At 33.5% G+C, this 21,745-nt stretch overlaps 1 protein-coding gene across 4 annotated transcripts in view; it reads left to right on the top strand.

The window, feature by feature from the left end:
- SBF2 (SET binding factor 2) overlaps positions 1–21,745 on the top strand; it is a 464,636-nt gene that overhangs the window by 175,144 nt on the left and 267,747 nt on the right. For all 4 annotated transcript variants that reach the window (XM_051964776.1, XM_051964778.1, XM_051964777.1 and 1 more), the window contains one exon: positions 1,082–1,219. In XM_051964776.1, coding sequence (XP_051820736.1) covers positions 1,082–1,219 — 138 coding nt within the window. The remainder of the gene's footprint in view (positions 1–1,081; positions 1,220–21,745) is intronic.

The raw sequence follows: 21,745 nt of genomic DNA, 5'->3' as shown, positions 1-21,745 counted from the left end.
TACAATTTTTCATTTCATAACTACAGCACATTGTATAACTCTCCCCAAAAAAATGGCAGGATTTTTATTTTGTAAAGAAGTGGATTGTGCTAGTAGCAGCTTCTACTCGTTTTAGAAATAGGCTTTCACCTTTGTTCGTTCTGTGTAAATTAATCCTAAATTCAAGTGAAGAGAAGTGCAAATGGGAAAGAGGGTGTGATCAGGAATCCCAATAAAGAGAAGTACCTAGGGCATGAGATATTGCTGAGTTATGTGGAAAGTGCTTTGTAAACTTTATAACTCTTTATAAATGTGAGCTATTATTAGTGGGAATAGAAAGTAACTCAGTACGGTTGTATAAATTAAGATCAGAAAATGAGACAGTACTCCAGAATAACTTGCAGTTCTATTTTGTGTCACACATATTTTGAGAAACTTTGCTAGATTTTTCTTTTATTTATGTTGAGCTGAAAATCAAGTTCGTGAGCCTCTGAGTGAACAATCATCTTTTTTTTTTTTCCAACTTGATACCCTTTACTATTTTTATTAATTACTCAAGAATAATCTTCATCCTCAAACCACCCAGTTCTATCCTTTTTTCTTCATTTTCTAAAAACACAAATCTCTTTCCTTTTTGTTTTCCCTTATAAAGGTATCTGTAGAAAATTCAGGCCGTCCTTATAAAACAATATTCATGTCAATGAAAATGCTAGATATTATGAATTTCTAAATGAAATTTGGCTTATATTATGATGTAAAAGATAAATATAGATCAAGTGGATAGTAAAGCCTAGGCCATTAATAAATAACTCAGTTAAAGAAAATTATATATAGACATATGTATGTATGTGCTTATATATGTATATGTAGATATGTGTATATATCTTATATTTAAGATATATATAAGCATATAACTTGTATATATCATATGTAGACATAGATTTAGCAATATGCTATTAAGCTATTAAGTTTAAAACTGCATTAAAACTTTTGGAATACTATGTATTCCTTTTTAATAATTATATAGTGTTGATTTTTCTTTTTTTTTTTTTCAAAATTAAATTATAAACTCCTCTTTTTTTTTTTTTTTTTCCCCATTTAGTTTTGTCAGCCTGGAGGATGGCAACTGTCCAGAGAGAGGAAGCAGCCAACATTCTTCGTGGTTGTCCTGACAGATATCGACTCAGATCGGCATTATTGCTCATGTCTAACTTTCTATGAAGCAGACATTAACCTCCAGGTAAAATACCTTAATAGCAAAAATTCAACTCAATTTAATTGCATTAAAGCAAAAATTTATTAAATGCCTACTACGTCAAAAACATTATGAACACAAAGATGAAAAACAACAGTACCTATCCTCTAGGAATTTACAATAAAGTATGGATGGATGATGAGTTATATAAATAAGCAAATATGATGCAAATTAGATTATGCTGAATGAATCATTTTTGTTGCTGTTCAGCATGGACTTTGTTGATATAGTATTCTTGGCAAAGATCCCAGAGTAGTTTGGAATTGAGATAAACGGGGGTAAGTGACTTTCCATTACAACTAATAAGTATCTGAGGCTGGATTTGAACTCAGATCTTTCTGACTCCAGATCTGTTCCTCTCTTCACTACCTAGCTGTCTATCATGAACAAATAGAAAAAAATTAAATAAATGTTACAACAGACTCAAGGGAATATGGTCATTGTGATTTAGTGGATTAAAGCATCTTGAATTTTATTTGGGGAGCAACTGATAGTTTGGTGGCAGTGTAAAAATGGGACATGAAAATTTTCAGGTATTTTTACCAGAGATAGGGTAAGGGTAGGGAAAAGAAAGACACTTAAGTCTAAGGATTTGGTAGCATTTTCTTATGATTTCCCTAAGATATATTTAGTGATATAGTGGTTTTAGTTTTTAATAGGCTAATCTTCAAAAGTAGTATTATTTTGTATTTAGAAGAAATAGAGACATGTAAAACAGTTACTTTCCATTGCTAATGGTTTTCTTTGAAAATCTTAATGAAAATCGGTGATTATAGTGAATAGAGTGGATATGAATAGTAAGAAAATACATTTGATATTGCTAAAGACTTGTAATTTTATCTTGGACTCCTTTTTAGGGGAAATTTCAAGGAGCATAAAGTTTCCTAGTGATTTGAACAGAGAAAAGCTTATATTCTTCTTTAGACCCGTTCCTCTCTGATAGCAATTTATCATATTAGAATATATACTATATATATGTTCTAATTCTCTAATAAGAGAAATGAAAATCTTTAAGGTTTCACTTCATATTTGATAAAATTGGCAAAGATGACAAAAGATGGGAATAGTAAAATATTAGAGAGGTAATGGAAGGTATGTATTGGTCCAACCATTCTGGAAACAAATGTTGAACTATGCAATGAGAGTGGTTGAAATTTCCTTACTCTTTAATCCAAAGATTCTACTTATGGGACTGTCCCCCCAAGGTGGTTAATGACATAAAGAAAAACACAGCATATACTCTGCAAAACTTTTTTATAGTGACATAATTCTGCAGAGAATAGACACCCAGCAAGTAGAGACGGCATAACTCATAAATGCTATGTTTATCTAATGTAAGAAATGATCAATATAGAAAGAGAAACTTGGAAAGATATATACATATGTTTACAGAAAGCAGAACTAGGGGAATCCATTTACATATAATGACAGTAACACTAAAAATATATATAAAGAACTACAATAACAAAGCATTTGAAATTGAATGATATAAAATTATAATGACTAAGCTGAGAGGGAGTTTCAGCCAACCAGAACTGCAGATGCTGGATGATATATAGCCCAAAAAGAGGCATGGAGATGAGACATTCGTGAAAGTCTTTTCATATTTTTCTGATAATATCCTGCTTATCGTTTCTTAAAGCACAGTAATATCCATCGCAATCATATACAACTGCTTGTTTGGACATTCCCAAACTGATGGATATTCCCTCATTTTCCAATTCTTTGCTACAACTAAAAGAGCTGCTATAAATATTTTTTTTTTACCTATAAGTCCTTTTCCTTTTTGTTTTTTTTAATCTCTGCCACCTAATAGTGGTATTGCTTGGTCAAAGAATGTGCATCATTAAATAGTCTTTTGGACCAGGTTCCAAATTGCTCTCCAGAGTAGTTGAATCAGTACATAGCTTCACCAGTAGTACATTAGTGTTTTAATTTTCTCACCATTTCTCCAACATTTGTCATTTTCTCTTTCTATCAATCTGACAGCTGTGAGGCAGTAGTTCTTAGTTTTTTGAATTTGTGTTTCTCTCATCAATAGTGATTTTCTTATGACTTTGATTACTTTGTCTGAAAACTGCCTCTTTGACTATTTATAAATTGAGGAATGGCTTTCATTTCTACAAATTTGACTATTCTACATGGTTGAGAAATGAAGTTTTTATCAAAACTATAAAAATTTTTTTCACAGTAATGATTACCAACTATGTATTTCCCTTCATCCTATTTTACCCACTTATCCTACTTTATCCTTCCTTTTATATTATGCATTCTTAAAAGTATTTTGCTTTTGACTTTTGCCTCTCCCAATTGTCCTCTCTTTTATTAGCTCCCCTACCTCCTTCATATATGCTCCTCCCTTCCTCCTTTCCTCTATGGTAAGATAGATTTCTACACCCAATTGAGTATGTGTATTATTCCATCATTGAATCAATTCCAATGAGAGTAAGGTTCACGTACTCCTCTCCTTGCTTCTCCCATTTCTCCCTCCATTGTAAAATATTTTAGCCCTCTTTTATATGGAATTTTTTTTATTATATTGGATAATTTATCCCATTCCACCTCTCCCTTTCCCTTCTCCCAGTGCATTCTTTTTTATCCCTTGATTTTATTTTTTTTTAGATAATCATAGCATTATATTCAACTCACAATTTTGCTTTCTGTCTCTATATACTCCTTGTAACTGTCCTAATAATGAGAAAATGTTTAAGAATTATATCGCAGGTAGGAATATAAACAATTTAACCTTATCAAATCCATTATGATTTTTTTTCCTGTTTACCTAGTTATGTTTCTCTTGAATCTTGTATTTGAAAGTCAAATTTTATATTCAGTTCTGGTGTTTTCATAAGGAATGCTTGGAATTCTTCTATTTCATTGAATGTCTAATTTTCCCTTGAAAGATTTTAATCAGTTTTGCTGGGTAGATGATTGTTGATTGTAATCCTAACTCCTTTGCCCTCTAGAATGTCATATTTCAATCCCTCTTTTAATATAGAAGCTGCTAAATCTTGTATTATCCTTTCTAATTCCATGATATTTGAATTGTTTCTTTTTGGCTACAGCATTTTCTTCTTAATCTGGGAGGTCTGGAATTTGGTTATAATATTCCTGGAAATTTTAATTTTGGATTCTTTTTCAGAAGGTGGATTCTTTCAATTTGTTTCATTTAGCCTCTGGTTCTAGAATATCAGGGCAGTTTTCCTTGATAATTTCTTGAAAGATGATGTCTAGGCTCCTTTTTTTGATTATGACTTTAAAGCAGTCCAATAATTGTTAAATTATTTCTCCTGAACCTACTTTTCAAATCTCTTTCAGTTCTTTCTCCAGTGAGATATTTTATATTTACTTCTATTTTTAAATCTTTTGATTTTGATTGTTTTGATGTCTCATTGGCTTCTATTTGCTTATTTCTAACTTCTAAGAAATTATTTTTTTCAGTGAGCTTTTGTATCTTCTTTTCCTTCTGGTTGATTCTTTTTTAAAGGGTTTTTCTCTTCATTGAATTTTTATGTACCGTGTTTCCCCGATAATAAGACACTTCTTATTTTTTTGGACAGAAAAACACCAGAGGGCTTATTTTCAGGGGAGGGCTTATTTTAATGAACATTGACAGCAATTTTAATAAACAGGTAAATGTGAACAAAAAAAGTACCTTTATTCAATAATGATCATGTCATCTTCTTCAACAACATCGTCATAAGTGTCCATACCCTGAATTCCGTTCCTGGATGTCTTGCGCCTGTATTTCTTTCAAAAGAAGTGGACCCAATCTGTCATGTCCAGCAATATAGTTCTCTTTAAATGAACATGTCTTGTCCAGGTAACCTGCTCGTAGTGTCTTGGCGACACAGCTGTCAGTAATTTTATCCCATGACTTCTTCACCCAAGTCACGACTTCTTGCAGACAGGGCTTCACAAAGTTTCCATAATGATTTCTTTCCATTCTATTTTCAATGTAGTCATTGACTTCCATGCGCAAATGGTCCTTGAATGGCTTGTTTATTGCAATATCAAGGGTCTGGAGATAGGCAGTCATTCCTGCAGGAATCATTACTTGCTGTATTCTTCTCTCTGCAAGGAAGTTCTTCATTTCTTTAGCACGGTGAGTGCTGGCTGAGTTCTTCTTTTATCCTCCATCATGCCCCCTGAGTTCTTCTTTTATCCTCCATCATGCCCCTTTTATCCTCCATCATGCCCCCTCACTCCCACTTACATACCGGGTTTTTATGTTATCCTGCCTCAGCTCTCCTCCACGGCACTGCTGTCAATGGCGCCAGCAAGCAAATCACTGGGGAAAAACAGGATGCTTTGATCCAGCAGTGTTTCTACTGGGCTTATACCCCAAAGAGATACTAAAGAAGGGAAAGGGACCGGTATGTGCCCAAATGTTTGTGGCAGTCCTGTTTGTAGTGGCTAGAAGCTGGAAAATGAATGGATGCCCATCAATTGGAGAATGGTTAAGTAAATTGTGGTATATGAATGTTATAGAATATTATTGTTCTGTAAGAAATGACCGGTGGGATGAATACAGAGAGGACTGGTGAGACTTACCTGAACTGATGCTAAGGAAATGAGCAGAACCAGGAGATCATTATATACCTCAACAATGATACTGTTTGAGGATGTATTCTGATGGAAGTGGATCTCTTCGATAAAGAGAGCTAATTCATTTTCAATAGATCAAAGATGGACAGAAGCAGCTACACCCAAAGAAAGAACACTGGGAAATGAATGTGAACTTAGTTGCATTTTTGTTTTTCTTCCCGGATTATTTTTACCTTCTGAATCCAATTCTCCCTGTGCAACAAGAGAACTGTTCGGTTCTGCACACATATATTGTATCTAGGATATACTGTAATCTATTTAACATGTAAAGGACTGCTTGCCATCTGGGGGAGGGGATGGAGGGAGGGGAGAGGAAAAATCGGAACAGAAGTGAGTGCAAGGGATAATGCTGTAAAAAATTACCCTGGTATGGGTTCTATCAATAAAAAGTTATTAAAAAAAAAAAAAAAGGAAGAACAGGATGACGCACGGCGTGTGTTTCACTGGGGGGGCGGGGAGGGACAGTGCATACAGAGGGTACCATAATGTAGCGTGTAGCGCAGGGGATCACTTTCACTACAGCAGCAATCTCAATAGGGCTTATTTTCGGGGAGGGCTTATTTTAGAGGAATCTTACACAGTAAGGGGAGGGCTTATTTTCGGGATAGGTCTTATTATCGGGAAAACATGGTATCTTTTTCCATTTAGCCAATTCTTTTCAAAGTATTCTTTTCTTCATTGAATTTTGATGTGTCGTTTTACTCTTTACCATTCTGTTTTTTAAGATGTTATTTTCTTCAGCCTTTTTTTTTGGGAGGGGAGAGTGTCTCCTCTACCAAGCTGTTGACACTTTTTACATGATTGTCTTATATTACTCCCATTTCTCTTCCCAGTTTTTCTTCTACCTTTCTTCCTTGATTTTTAAAAATCCTTTTTGAGTTCTTCCATGACCTGAGACCAATTCATATTTTTCTTGGAGGCTCTGCATTCAGGAATTTTGATTTTACTGTCTTTCTCTAAGTGTGCATTTTGATTTTCCTTGTCAACATAGTATCTTTCTATGGTCAGAATTTGTTTCAATTTTTTGCTCATTTTCCATCCTATTTCTTGATTTTAACTCTATGCTGAAGTGGGAAGTGGAAGAACTGTTTCAAATGGAGGGGAACTGTCCCATGATTGAGGGGTTTTTGTGCAGCTCTTTTCATAGGTAATTCTGGGACCTGTACGTTTTTGGCTCTTTCAAGGTAGTATGATCTAGAGAGAAAGGCATTTACTATTCTTTTTTTTTTATTTATTTTATTTTATAATAACTTTATATTGACAGAATCCATGCCAGGGTAATTTTTTTTTTTACAACATTATCCCTTGCACTCGCTTCTGTTCCGATTTTTCCCCTCCCTCCCTCCACCCTCTCCCCTAGATGGCAAGCAGTCCTATATATGTTAGATATGTTGCAGTATATCCTAGATACAATATATGTTTGCAGAACCGAATAGTTCTCTTGTTGCACAGGGAGAATTGGATTCAGAAGGTAAAAATAATCCGGGAAGAAAAACAAAAATGCAAATAGTTCACATTTGTTTCCCAGTGTTCTTTCTTTGGATGTAGCTGCTTCTGTCCATCATTTATCAATTGAAACTCAGTTAGGTCTCTTTGTCAAAGAAATCCACTTCCATCAGAATACATCTTCATAAAAAAAAAAAAAAAGAATACATCCTCATACAATATCATTGTCGAAGTGTATAATGATCTTCTGGTTCTGGTCATTTCACTTAGCATCAGTTCATGTAAGTCTCGCCAGTCCTCTCTGTATTCATCCTACTGGTCATTTCTTACAGAACAATAATATTCCATAACATTCATATACCACAATTTACCCAGCCATTCTCCAATTGATGGGCATCCATTCATTTTCCAGCTTCTAGCCACTACAAACAGGGCTGCCACAGACATTTTGACACATACAGGTCCCTTTCCCTTCTTTAGTATCTCTTTGGGGTATAAGCCCAGTAAAAACACTGCTGGATCAAAGGATATGCACAGTTTGATAACTTTTTGAGCATAATTCCAGATTGCTCTCCAGAATGGTTGGATTCGTTCACAACTCCACCAATAATGCATCAGTGTCCCAGGTTTTCCACATCCCCTCCAACATTCATCATTATTTTTTCCTGCCATCTTAGCCAATCTGACAGGTATGTAGTGGTATCTCAGAGTTGTCTTAATTTGCATTTCTCTGATCAATAGTGATTTGGAACACTCTTTCATATGAGTAAAAATAGTTTCAATTTCATCATTTGAAAATATTCTGTTCATATCCTTTGACCATTTATCAATTGGAGAATGGCTTGATTTCTTATAAATTAGATTCAATTCTCTATATATTTTGGAAATGAGGCCTTTATCAGAACCTTTAACTGTGAAGATGTTTTCCCAGTTTGTTGCTTCCCTTCTAATCTTGTTTGCGTTAGTTCTGTTTGTACAAAGGCTTTTTAATTTGATATAATCAAAATTTTCTATTTTGTGATCAGTAATGGTCTCTAGTTCATCTTTGATCACAAATTTCTTTCTCCTCCACAAGCCTTGAGAGATAAACTATCCTACATTCCTCTAATTTGTTTATAATCTCGTTCTTTATGCCTAGGTCATGGACCCATTTTGATCTTATCTTGGTATATGGTGTTAAGTGTGGGCCTATGCGTAATTTCAGGCATTTACTATTCTTGACATAAGTCTGTGAGTAACCAGAAGCACTCTTTTTTGCTGTGTTCCTGTGAAGAGAGTCCCTGCTCTACTGTGTCCAAAATGTAGTGATGCTTTTCATTCTAGAATTGCCACCTAGAACGCAACACAGACTGAGTATGGGCAAAGCCCAGTGCCAACAAAGAGAGCCCTGTAATCTCCTTCTGACCAGTGGTTCTGCCCACCATCCCCCTTACCATCTGAGGGCTGAGAATTCTGAAAGTCAAACCGACCAAATGGAAAAGAAAATATAAAAAAGCTCACCGAAGAAAATAATTCCTTATAAGTTAGAAATGACCAAGGTCCATAAACTGTCACTGCTGCCATTGATTTAATTACCCTGAGGCCTACTTCTGGCTTGCAGGGGCCCAGTCTGCACCAGTGCGACCTGTACCAGACACTGCACCTCTCTTATCCTGGTGCAAGGGCCCTTTTTTGCTGACCTTCGAAGTTGTCTTTGACAGGAAAATTGTTTCATTCTGTCTTTTTGTGAGTTCTGCTGATGTGGAGGGGGTGGGAGGTGAGCTCAGACAAGTCTCTTCTTTTACTCCACCATCTTGACTCTGCCTCCTCAGTGCTCCATGCTTCAATAGATACGTGATCTATGGATTTGAAGAAACAGTTCTCAAAAAATTTGCAAACTATTAATAATCATAGAAAAGGTTGCTTTGAAGCCCTAATACAAAGAGAAATAAAAATCAACTAGTAAAGATAACAAAAGATGAGAATAATGAATTTTGGAAAGATTGTGGAAAGACGGGTACATATAGACTATTGGTGGAGCTGTGCTTTGATCCAGCCATTTCTTTCTTTTTTTTTTTTTTATTTTGCCTTAAAATTTTTTTTAAAATAGTTTTTATTTTCAAAATACATGCAAAGGTAGCTTTCAATATTCATCCTTGCAAAATTTTATGTTCCAAATTTTTCTCCTTCCTTTCCCCTTACCTCCACCCCTAGACAGCAAGTAATCCGAAATAGGTTAAACAGGTTAAACATTCTCAACCTATTTCCACATTTATCATGCTTCACAAGAAAAATCAGGTCAAAAAGGAAAAAAATAAGAAGAAAAACAAGCAAATAATAAAAAAGGTGAAACTACTATGTTGTGATCCACACTCAGTCTTTACAACCCTCTCTCTGGGTACAAATAGCTCTCTCCGTCACAAGTTTATTGGAATTGGCCTGAATCACTTCATTGTTAAAAAGAGCCAAGTCCATTAGAGTTGATCATCAATCACATAATTTTCTTGTCGCTGTGTACAATGTTCTCTTGGTTCTACTCACTTCACTCAGCATCAGTTCATATAAGTATCTGCAGGCTTTTTTGCAATCCCAGCTGTTTCTGGAAAGCAGTTTGGAAGGATCCTAAGAAAGCGATTAAAAAGATCATATTCTTGGACCCAGAGGTATCACTGCTATGCAAATACCCCAAGAAGATCAGGGAGAGAAAGTCCTTATATACACCAAAACACTTTTTGCTGAGGCAATTGGGGTTAAGTGACTTGCCCAGGGTCACACAGCTAGGAAGTGTTAAGTGTCTGAGGCCAGATTTGAACTCATTACGTATACTTTTGGAGCAGGACAGAACTAGAAACAAATTAGATGTTAATCACTTAAAGAATATCTGAATTATTGTATGTAATATAATGCTGTGCTGTGCTGTGACAAAAAATGAATATGAAAAGTCAAAAAACATGAGAGAGTATATGAATTTTTGCAAACCAAGTCAAAAAGCCTGCAGTGAGGTTTAAAAAAGTCAGATTTGGCAAATCACCTGTTCAAGGCATTGAGAAAAACTGCAACTGGAGGAGCTATAAGAAGACTTGAGAGCCAAATTGGATACAGGAGTCCTGAGATATATTAGAGACAATGTGCCCCCAAGAGATTGAAGTCAGGAACTTTGGGGTTCCAAACTTTGATCGATGTCTTTTTGTAGGAGAGGTAGAGAAGAAAAGTTAGCAGCAAGGAAAATTATATTTGTCAGCATTTAGTTTCCAGATATACAAAGAAGTTGATGTTTTTGAAGTATCTCCAGGAAATTTACATTGTTAAAGAACCATATACAATATAGTAGACATATATAATTCTCAATTCAGCATCACTTTAAATCTAATTTTGCTCCTGACATACTGTTTGATGAAATTTTATGAGTGCTTTCTTGCCTCATGCACATGACTGCAATCAGGTTTATGGTAAATCTCAATCTCCAGCAATAATTCCTATTGCAATATTTCATCAGATGCCTCTCAAAACACTTGGCAACTCTTCATGATTAACTGTCATAACAACCTTTAAGGCTAAATTACCTTCCTTTTTTCATAAATAGTAAACAAAGGATAAATGACTTCCTCTGGATATTTGTACAGAGTTTAAGAGCTCCTTGAATTCTGTAGCCTAGGTTTGGGGAATGTTTCTCTAACTATTGTCTTTGTGATACTTAGTAAAATAGTTTTGAAATACTTTTGTGAAAGCTTTAAAAAAAAAAAAAAAGGACCTATATGAGAGGGCAACTCTTTCCTTGTTGTGCAATTTTGAGACCAGAACTGTGGCACCCTAAAGATAACATCATACATTCTCAATGTGTGTTTTCCTCAACGGTTTCTTTTCTCTCTCTCTCTGTGTTATAAGGAATGACTCTCTGTAAGATGTAGAAAGTATATTATGAAATGTAATGTATGATGTAAAAGTAAAAGACATCAATAAACTTTTTTTTAAAGTCAAACCATAAAAAAATTAAAGTCTGTTTATATTTGATTGGGTTTTTGTTTTTTGTTTTTTTCATATAACAGTGGTACTTAAGTGTGAATTTGGGAATCAAAGAGCCAACTTCTCTATTAAGTATTATTAGGCAGAATTTCCAAGCAGTTAGATGATTGGGAGTGGGGAAGCAAATGTCCAGGCACCTGGTTTAAAATATGGAACAAACAGTTTGGAAAGCTAATAATAAACATGAACCAGATGACCTCTGTGGTCCTTGCTATTCTGCAATTTCATGATTCTTCAGTTCTAATTTAGAATTCAGAGAGATTCCCTCATAGATCATTTTGGTTTTAAGATGTTTTTCTGGCATGAACCATTTATCTATGTCCTTAAAAATCTGTTTTTCTTTTATTTTTGGACAATCTAATGAACTCAAAAATAGATACTTGAATTTCCATTAAGTTTGAATTACTTCATACCATGTATTCTATGACACACTTGTTGGAAGCTTAAAGAAGGACCACCTAGGGACAGATATAATCCAAAATAGAGTTGCGCAACTTCAAGAAGATATATTTTCTTTTTAATATACAGTTATACTGTCAGTAATCACAAAAAATACTTTGGCATTAAATGGGTCAGTAATATTTCCAGAATGATCTATCTAGGAAATCTGATCCCAGATTTTCTTTAGTAATTAATAAGAGATGTTATTTGTTATACAAAAAATGTTATTGCTTATAAAAAAGAACTTCTTGGTGTTTGTTACTTTAAAATCTTGTCTTAAAAAATCTTTTAATACTTGTTGGCAAAACCTAGACCTGAGTGTGCAGTTGATATTTTAAGATATTAGCCTAAAATATAGTAATATTTTTAAAATTTAGATAATGTGTCAGTATAACTGTTTTCTTCTAAAAGGCAGTAAGTACTCTTCACAGATTGAGCAATTTGAGCCAAGAAATTTGTCATTAGCAGCACACAGATTTTGGGAAAACAGATTTCAGAGGGCTCAGATAGGACCATATGGCCTAAAATTCAACAGGTCATATCAGCACAAGTGAGGTGTTCTCAGTAATGGTGTTCTGAAGACACCAAAAACACTTGCAGTGAGAAGAAAAAGAAGAATTTGCCTAAAGAGCATGGATATGTAGGAAATACATCACTCAAATTGTAGCTTTTAAATATATGTATTGAAGATGAATTGGAACAAGGGCAGATAATGAAGAATAAATGCAAAAGTATTTGCACAATCTTGAGAGAATAGTGAATGGTATACTCAAGATAAAAGAGTGTAAACTGAGACTGATCAGGAAACCTATGTACCACCAAAAAAATATTGTTTTGTTCTAAACTATTTTGAGAAGAGTACTATTTTTTTGTTGTTAAAAAAATAAATATTTTATAGTCAAAAATCATAGGATTTCATTGTTGGAAAGAACCTCAGAATCAACTTAATCTGATGTTTACTGGAGCAGGAATCCCCCAAATACTTTTTTTTTTCCAGTTCTAATTTTTTTATTAAATATTTTTATTTTCTTTTTTTTTATTTTAAGGTAATAATCTATTAATTGGTAAAATGGTCAAAAGACAATGAACTTTTGATTATTCTATTAATTTGCTTCTCAACATGTGGATTTAAAAGTCATTTTTAATTTTTTTTTATTTAATTTTAAATCTTAAATTTAATTTAAATTTTAAATTTTTAAATTTTAAATTAAAGCTTTTTATTTTTCTAAACATATGTGGACAATTCTTCAACATTAGCCCTTGCAAAACCCTGTGTTCCAATTTTCCCCCCTTCTCCCATGCCCTCCTCTAGATGGCAAGTAGTCCAATATATGTTAAACATGATAGAAACATATATTAAGTCCAATATATGTATACATATTTATACAAGTATCATGCCACATAAGAAAAGAGAGGGAAACAACAACAAAAAGAGTGAAAATGCTACATTGTGGTCCACACTCAGTTATCACAGTCCTTTCTCTGGGTGTAGAGGGCTCCCTTCATCACAAGATCATTGGAACTGGTCTGAATCATCTCACTGTTGAGAAGAGCCATTTTCATCGGAATTGATCATCATATAGTCTTGTTACTGTGTACAATGATCTCCTGGTCCTGCTCATTTCACTCAGCATCAGTTCATGTAAGTCTCTCCAGACCTCTCTGAAATCACCCTACTAATAATAATCAAATTATAGAACAATAATATTCCATAACATTCATATACCATAATTTATTCAGCCATTCAGCAAATGATGGGCATCCACTCAGTTTCCAGTTTCTAGCCACTACAAAGAGGACTGCCATAAACATTTTTGTACATGTGGGTTCCTTTCCCTCCTTTAAGATGTCTTTGTGATATAAGCCCAGTAGTGACATTGCTAGATTAAAGGATATACACGGTTTGATAGCCCTTTGGGCATAGTTCAAAATTGCTCTCCAGAATGGTTGGATCAGTTCACAACTCCATCAACAATGCACCAGTGTTCCAATTTTCCCACATCCCCTCTAATATTCTTTATTATCTTTTCCTATCATCTTAGCCAATCTGAGAAGTATATAGTAGTACCTTAGAGTTGTCTTAACTTGCAATTCTCTGATCAATAGTGATTTAGAGCATCTTTTCATATGGCTAGAAATGGTTTTAATTTCTTCATCTGAAAATTGTCTCTTCATATCCTTTGACCATTTATCAACTGGAGAATGGCTTGAATTCTTATAAATTTGAGTCAGTTCTCTATATATTTTAGAAACGAGGCCTTTATCAGAATCTTTGAATGTAAAAATGTTTTCCTAGTTTATTGCTTCCCTTCTAATCTTAACTGCATTAGTTTTGTTTGTACAAAATTTTTTTAACTTAATATAATCAAAAATGTCTTTTGGGTTAAATAATGAACTCCAGTTTTTCTTTGGCCACATATTCCTTCTTTCTCTGTAAAGGGCTGAAACTCTTGAGTCAATGCACTGAGGTCAGACAACCGAGCACTTAAGGCTAATTACTGATTGGACAACACTTTTTTTTTTTAATTTTTATTTAATAATTACTTTATATTGACAGAATCCATGCCAGGGTAATTTTTTTTACAACATTATCCCTTGCACTCCTCTCTGTTCCGATTTTTTTCCCCTCCCTCCACCCCCTCCCCTAGATGGCAAGCAGTCCTTTATATGTTGGATATGTTGCAGTATATCCTAGATACAATATATATTTGCAGAATCGAACAGTTCTCTCGTTGCATAGGGAGAATTGGATTCAGAAGGTATAAATAACCCGGGAAGAAAAACAAAAATGCAGATAGTTCACATTCGTTTCCCAGTGTTCTTTCTTTGGAAATAGCTGCTTTTGGACAACATTTTATAAGCATATGCTTGGAAAATGACCCTTCTCACTATCCTGTGCTGGCTCGACAATTGGTGTATACAGAGAATTGTAGGAGGGACTAGGGGCTGGAGTAAGAGTAGCCAGGGTCACTTTGGCAGTAGACAATGAAGAAAGAGGTCGTGGATATTCTGCATCTATCCAATTCACTTCTATTTTTAAAGATCAAGAATAAAGGCCAAGGACTTTTGCTTATCCTGACTCTGGCTGATTCTAAGGCATCCAGGATGCTAACGCGGTCATCACATTTCTCCACAGATCTGAGAGATAAACTATCCTTCTAATTTGCTTATAATATCATTCCTTATGTCTAAATCGTGAACCCATTTTGACCTTATCATGGTATATGCTGTTAGGTGTGGGTCAGTGGCTAGTTTCTGCCATACTAGTTTCCAATTTTCTCAGCAGTTTTTGTCAAATAGTGAGGTCTATGGTTTTTTCAAACACTAGATTACTATAGTCATTGACTATTTTGTCCTGTGAACCTAACCTATTCTACTGATCAACTACTCTATTTCTTAGCCAATACCAAATGGTTTTGATGACCGCTGCTTTGTAATAGTTTTAGGTTTGGTATAGGCAGGCCAAGTTCATGTGCATTTTTCATTAATTCCCTTGAAATTCTTGACCTTTTGCTCTTCCAGGTGAACTTTGTTATTATTTTTTCTAGATCTGTAAAATAATTTCTTCGGAGTTTAATTGCTATGGCACTGAATAGATTAATTTAGGTAATGTTGTCATATTTTCTATATTCACTTAGTGAGCACTATATTTTTTCCAGTTGATTAGATCTGACTTTATTTGTGTGGAAACTGTTTTGTAGTTGTGTTCATATAGTTCCTGACTTTGCCTTAGCAGGTAGACTCCCAAATATTTTATATTATAGACAATTATTTTAAATGGAATTTCTCTTTATATTTCTTACTGTTAGACTTTGTTGATAATATATAAAAATGCTGATGGTTTATGTAGTTTTATTTTGTATCCTGCAATTTTGCTAAAGTTGTGAACTGCTTCTAGCAGTTTTTTAGTTGATTCTCTAGGATTCTCTAAGTATCATCTGCATATCATCTGCAAAGAGTGATAATTTGGTTTCCTCATTACCTACTCTAATTCCTTTAATTTCTTTTTCTTCTCTTATTGCTAAAGCTAACATTCCTAATACAATATTGAACAGTAATGGTGATAGTGGGCAACTTTGTTTCACCTCTGATTTCTGAATGGTTCTAGTTTGTCCCCATTATATGTAATGCTTGCTGATGACTTTAAATAGATGCTACTGATCATTTTTAAGGAAAACTCCATTTATTCCTATACTCTTTTGAGTAGGAATAGGTATTGGATTTTATTAAATACTTTTTCTGTATCTGTTTAAATAATCATATGATTTTTGTTAGTTTGGTTATTGATATAGTCAATTATGCTAATATTTTTCTGAATATTTCCTAATATTCCTGGTATAAATCCAGCTTGGTCATAGTGTAATATCCTGGGGATGATTTTCTGTAATCTTTTTGCTAATATTTTATTTAAGACTTTTGTACCAATATTCATTAGGGAAATTGGTGTATAATTTTCTTTCTCTATTTTCATCTAAGTGATTTAGGTATCAGTACCATATCTGTGTCATAAAAGGAATTTGATAGGACTTCTTTCCCAATTTTTAAAAATAGTTTGTGTAGTATTGGAATTCATTGTTCTTTAAATATTTGGTAGAATTCACATGTAAATTCATCTGGCCCTGAAGATTTTGTTCTTAGGGAGTTGATTAATAGTTTATTCTATTTCTTTTTTTTAAATGGGACTATTTAAGTAATTTATTTCTTCTTCTGTTAATCTGGGCAATCTGCATTTTTATAGATATTCTTCCATTTCACTTAGATTATCAAATTTATTGATCTATAGTTGGGCAAAATAACTCTAATTATTTCTTCTTCGTTGATGAAAAGTTCTCTCTTTTCATTTTTGAGACTAATAGTTTGATTTTCTTTTTTCCTTTTTCTAATCAAATTAACCAAAGGTTCACTTATTTTGTTTATTAGTTCAATAATTTTCTTACTTTCAGTTTTATTAATCTCCCTTTTTATTTTCAGAATTTCAAATTGGTATTTAATTGGGGGGTTTTAATTTTTTTTTCCTAGCTTTTTAAATTGCAAGCTCAATTCATTGACTTCCTCTTTCTCTGTTTTATGCAAGTAAGCATCTAGAAATATAAAATTTCCACTAATAACCTCTTTGGTTGTATCCCACAAATTTTGGTATGTTGTTTAATTGTTGTCTTTCTCTTGGATTAAATTATTGATTGTATCTGTGATTTGTTATTTTATCCACTCATCTTTAGGATTAGATTATTTAGTTTCCATTTAATTTTTAGTCTATCTTTAAGTAGGATGTAGTTTCCATCCTTATCTCTTTTAATTAGACCTATTTTTGCCTTTGTTTGATCTGAGATCAGGATTGCTACTCCTGCTTTTTTTTTTTTTTAACCTCAGCTGAAGCATGATAGATTCTGTTCCAGCCTTTTACCTTTACTCTAAATATATCACTCTGCTTTAAATGAGTTTCTTTTAAACAACAAATTGTAGGATTCTGGCTTTTATTACACTCTACTATCTGCTTCTGTTTTATAGGAGAGTTCATCCCATTCACATTCACAGATAAAATTAGTAACTCTGTATTTTCTGCCATCTTGTTTACCTCCAGTTACATTTTTCTCTTCCCTTTCCCCCTTTCCCTCCTCCTCATTATTTTGTCACTAATCACTCCTTTCCTCAAACAGCTCTTCTCTTTTGCAGCCCCTCCTCATTTCTTATACCTTTACCCTTTGCCTTCTATTTTCCCTTTTATTAGTCTTTCCCCTTCCTTTCCCTCCTACTTCCTTGTAGGATGAAACAGGCTTCACTTAGACAGCTAAGTGTGTCTAATATTCTCTCTTTCAGCCAAATCTGATAAGATTTGCCCAATACTTATCCTCCTCCTCTCTTTCCCTAAATTGCAATAGTTCTTTTTTGCATCCTCGTGAGATGTAATTTACCCAATTTTCACTCCATTTTCCTTTCCTTCCAGTAGGATCCCATTTCTTCCTCTAGTTTCTTTTTTAAATCGTCATAAAATCAGATTATACCTACACCTTCTAAGTATACCCATAACAGAGATACATATCTCAAGAGTCAAACATATCATCTTCCCAAATAGGAATATAAATTTTTTAACTTTTAAAAGAAAGTTATTTTTTCTTTCCCTTTTACCTTTTTATACTTGAGTTCTGCATTTGAAGATCAAATTTTCTATTTAGCTCCAGTTTTTTCATCAGAAAAGATGAAATTAACCTGTTTTATTGAATATCCTTCATTTTCCTTGAAAAATGATGCTCTACCCTTTCATCCAGCAGTGTTTCTACTGGGCTTATACCCCAAAGAGATACTAAAGAAGGGAAAGGGACCTGTATGTGCCAAAATGTCTGTGGCAGCCCTGTTTGTAGTGGCTAGAAGCTGTAAAATGAATAGATGCCCATCAATTGGAGAATGGTTGAGTAAATTGTGGTATGTGAACATTATGAAGTATTATTGTTCTGTAAGGAATGACCAGCGGGATGAATACAGAGAGGACTGGTGAGACTTACATGAACTGATGCTAAGTGAAATGAGCAGAACCAGGAGATCATTATATACCTCAACAATGGTACTGTTTGAGGATATATTGTGATGGAAGTAGATCTCTTCGAGAAAGAGAGCTAATTCAGTTTCAATTGATCAAAGATGGACAGAAGCAGCTACACCCAAAGAAAGAACACTGGGAAATGAATATAAACTGCTTGCATTTTTGTTTTTCTTCCTGGGTTATTTATACCTTCTGAATTCAATTCTCCCTATGCAACAAGAAAACTGTTCAGTTCTGCACACATATATTGTATCCAGTATATACATAACCTATTCAACATGTAAAGGACTGCTTGCCATCTGGGGGAGGGGGTGAAGGGAGGGAGGGGAAAAATCGGAACAGAAGTGAATGCAAGGGATAATGCTGTAAAAAATTACCCTGGCATGGATTCTATCAATAAAAAGTTATTTAAAAAAAAAGAAAGAAAAATGATGCTCAGTTTTGCTGGATAGTTGATTTTTAGCTGCAATCCAAGTTCCTTTGCCTTTTGGAATATTGGATTTCATGCCCTTCAATCTTTTACAGTGGAAGCTGGTAGATCCTGGGTAATCCTTTTTATGGCTCTTCAATATTTGAATTGTTTCCTCCTGGCTGCTTGCAATATTTTCTCTTGATTTGATAATTCTGAAATTTCACTACGATGTTCCTTGGAGTTTTCATTTTGGGGTCAAGAGGTGATTGGTGAATTCTTTCAATGGCTATATTACCCTCTGGTTCTAAGAACTTGCTTTCAGAGTTAACTGATGGTTCAGAGTGCAGCGGCTTAGCAACCTATTTCTACAATTCTTGAATAAGAGCCTTGAAATACTGTAAAAGTGGCAGAATAATATCATAGAATGTTAGGACTGAAAGAGGATATTAAAAGTAGTTTATTCCAACCCCATCATTTTACAGAATTTAAGATGTATTTTTAGGTCTGTTGCATTCTGAACTAGATTAAGTTCAGAGCACTAAATGTCTGTCTGGATGCTAGCTAGTCCAAAATATTCATTTGTCACATATTCCATATATTTGTTTTTCTTAATAAAAATATTTTATTAAGTGAGATTTGATGTGAATAATAAATGTCTTTGGAAAGACAAAAAAAGCATTGGGGGAGAGAGGGGAGAAAGAATATATGGATTTACAGCTGACTTTTACATCTAGTGATAATTTTATTTCCAGCATTGGAAAATTATGATTTTCAATTATTGGAGCATTTTTTTATGTGAGTATTAATAGCTTGGATTTTTTCCTTTAAAAATTGGTTATTCATGTCTTTTGTCCATTTATCAATTTGATAATGTCTTTTATTCTTTTTTAAACTTTAGCATTTTATTTTTTAAATTACACATAAAGAATTTTAAACATTTCTAAACAAATTTTTAATAATAGCTTTTTATTTTCAAAATACATGCAAAGATAGTTTTCAACATTCACCCTTGCTAAACCTTGTGTTGCAAATTTTTCTTCCTCCCTTCTCCCATGCCTCTCCCTTGGGCAGCAAGTAATCCAATATAGGTTAAACATTAATATTCATTTTTAATTAAAATTTTGAGTTCCAAATTTTCTGCCTCTCTCCCTCTTGTTAAGATGGTAAGCAATTGGATGTAGGTTATATATGTGTAATCATGTGTAACATTTCTATATTGATAAACATAGCAAAAGAAAAAACTTAAATAAAGTTAAAATAAGTATACTTCAGTCTGCATTCAGAGTCCATCAGTTCTTTCTTTGAGTGTTGATAGTATTTTCCATCATAAGTCTGTTCTTCTGGTTCTACTAAGTCTTTCTAGGTTTTTCTGAATTCAGCCTATTCATCATTTCTTATAGCACACAAATTACACAAATTGATCACCCAAAGAATGTCTTTTTTTCTTATAAATTCAAATTTGTTCTTTTAATAATCTTGAAAATGAAATCAATGAAACTTACTGCGAAGATTTTTTTTGTCCTAATTAATAGTTTCCCTTTTAATTTTAGCTACATTGGTTTTGTTTGTTTAAACTGTTTTAACTTCATGTAATCAAATGCTCATATTATCTTCTATGATCTTTCTACTCTTTTCAAGGAATGATTATACTTGTTCACTCTTTCCCTTTCCAACTTGGAAAATTTGTGATTTGTAATTTTACCTAATGTTGTATTATTTCTTTTTAATTAATTGGCTTTATTTCATTATTATTTTAACATATAAAAGTCTAAATCAGCTTTTAGGCATAAGCTAAAGCGATCTGGCTCCAGTTTGTTAGGCAGTTGTCCTACCTTGTTTAATAAATCAACATATTTGGAAGATCAACCTTTTTTTTCCTCCATCATTTCAAGCATTTATTAAGGACCTACCTTGTGCTATGCACTGGGAATATAAAGACAAAATAAAAACTGGTATCTAACTCGTTTTTTAGGCAATTCCCTCCTTTGCTTTCTTATCATGGTTATTATTTTGCTTCTACCTTTGAAATTTCATTTGTTAAGAGCTCCTCATTCTCTTTAGCCAGCTTCTTCTACAAAATACTAGCCCATAAGACTAGTCTTTTCTCTGAACACTTTGCAATCTATTCTCTTGATGTAGCAATTAATGTCAGACTTTCCATACTATTCCTATCTTGTACCATCCTGAGTTCCATGATAGAGCAATCATTTGCCTCTAAGGTTATTGTCATTTTTTAGCAAGTCTATTTTATTGTCAGAATCAGATATCAGAAACTGATAGCAGTTCCCCTGATTACATTTTATACTTTTAGAAGGATGAAATTATCATTAAGACAAGATACCCCTTTATCATCAGGGATAGTGTACTCACAGATGCCTAGTTTAAACCCTCAAATCACTTTCCAAAATGCTTTGATAATACATTTATGATGTTTCCCAAATTATTCTTATCAATTTTTCTCCTATCTGGATGGTCTGCAGTATATCTCTACAAGTTTCACTTCTGTTTCTGCCTCCATTGAACTTTACCCAAATAAATATAAACAGGAAAACAATGTGCACAAATACAAAAACACTACTACAGTTTCATCAATATTAAAATGAAGCCAGAGTCTGTTTAATTATCATGACCCTTGTTGCTCTCAGAGATGAGAAAAATATATCCTTCTCTTTTCTTTGGACAATTCTTGGGGACTGTGACTGCAGAATGATACATAAAATATTAGTCATAGTTCTTGTTTCAGATCATTTTGCTTAACTCTTGTTCTTTGTTAGCAGAGAAAGCTCCCTAGATGAGTAGCAGTGGAGTATGTCTAAAAATGACAAGAACAGAAAAAATAAAAGTCATCAATAAAACTTTAATTAAAAGCAAAATGAAGATATTTCTTTATGTTTGTAAGTATACTTACAAGAATAAATTTCTGGAATGTATCACAAATGATGACTATCTAGTAGATAATCATAGCCAAGTGTAGAAGAGATTTACTTCATCAGTAGGTCACTGTGGTTGACTAGTTTAATTATTCCTTATATTTTATAATGTAAGATAAGGTTGAAACAATTAA

The sequence above is a fragment of the Antechinus flavipes genome, chromosome 6, assembly GCF_016432865.1.
Source record: "Antechinus flavipes isolate AdamAnt ecotype Samford, QLD, Australia chromosome 6, AdamAnt_v2, whole genome shotgun sequence".
In the NCBI taxonomy this organism is placed as follows: Eukaryota; Metazoa; Chordata; class Mammalia; order Dasyuromorphia; family Dasyuridae; genus Antechinus; species Antechinus flavipes.
The sequence above is the reverse complement of the archived record's forward strand: the minus strand, read 5'-3'. Positions and strand labels throughout refer to the sequence as shown.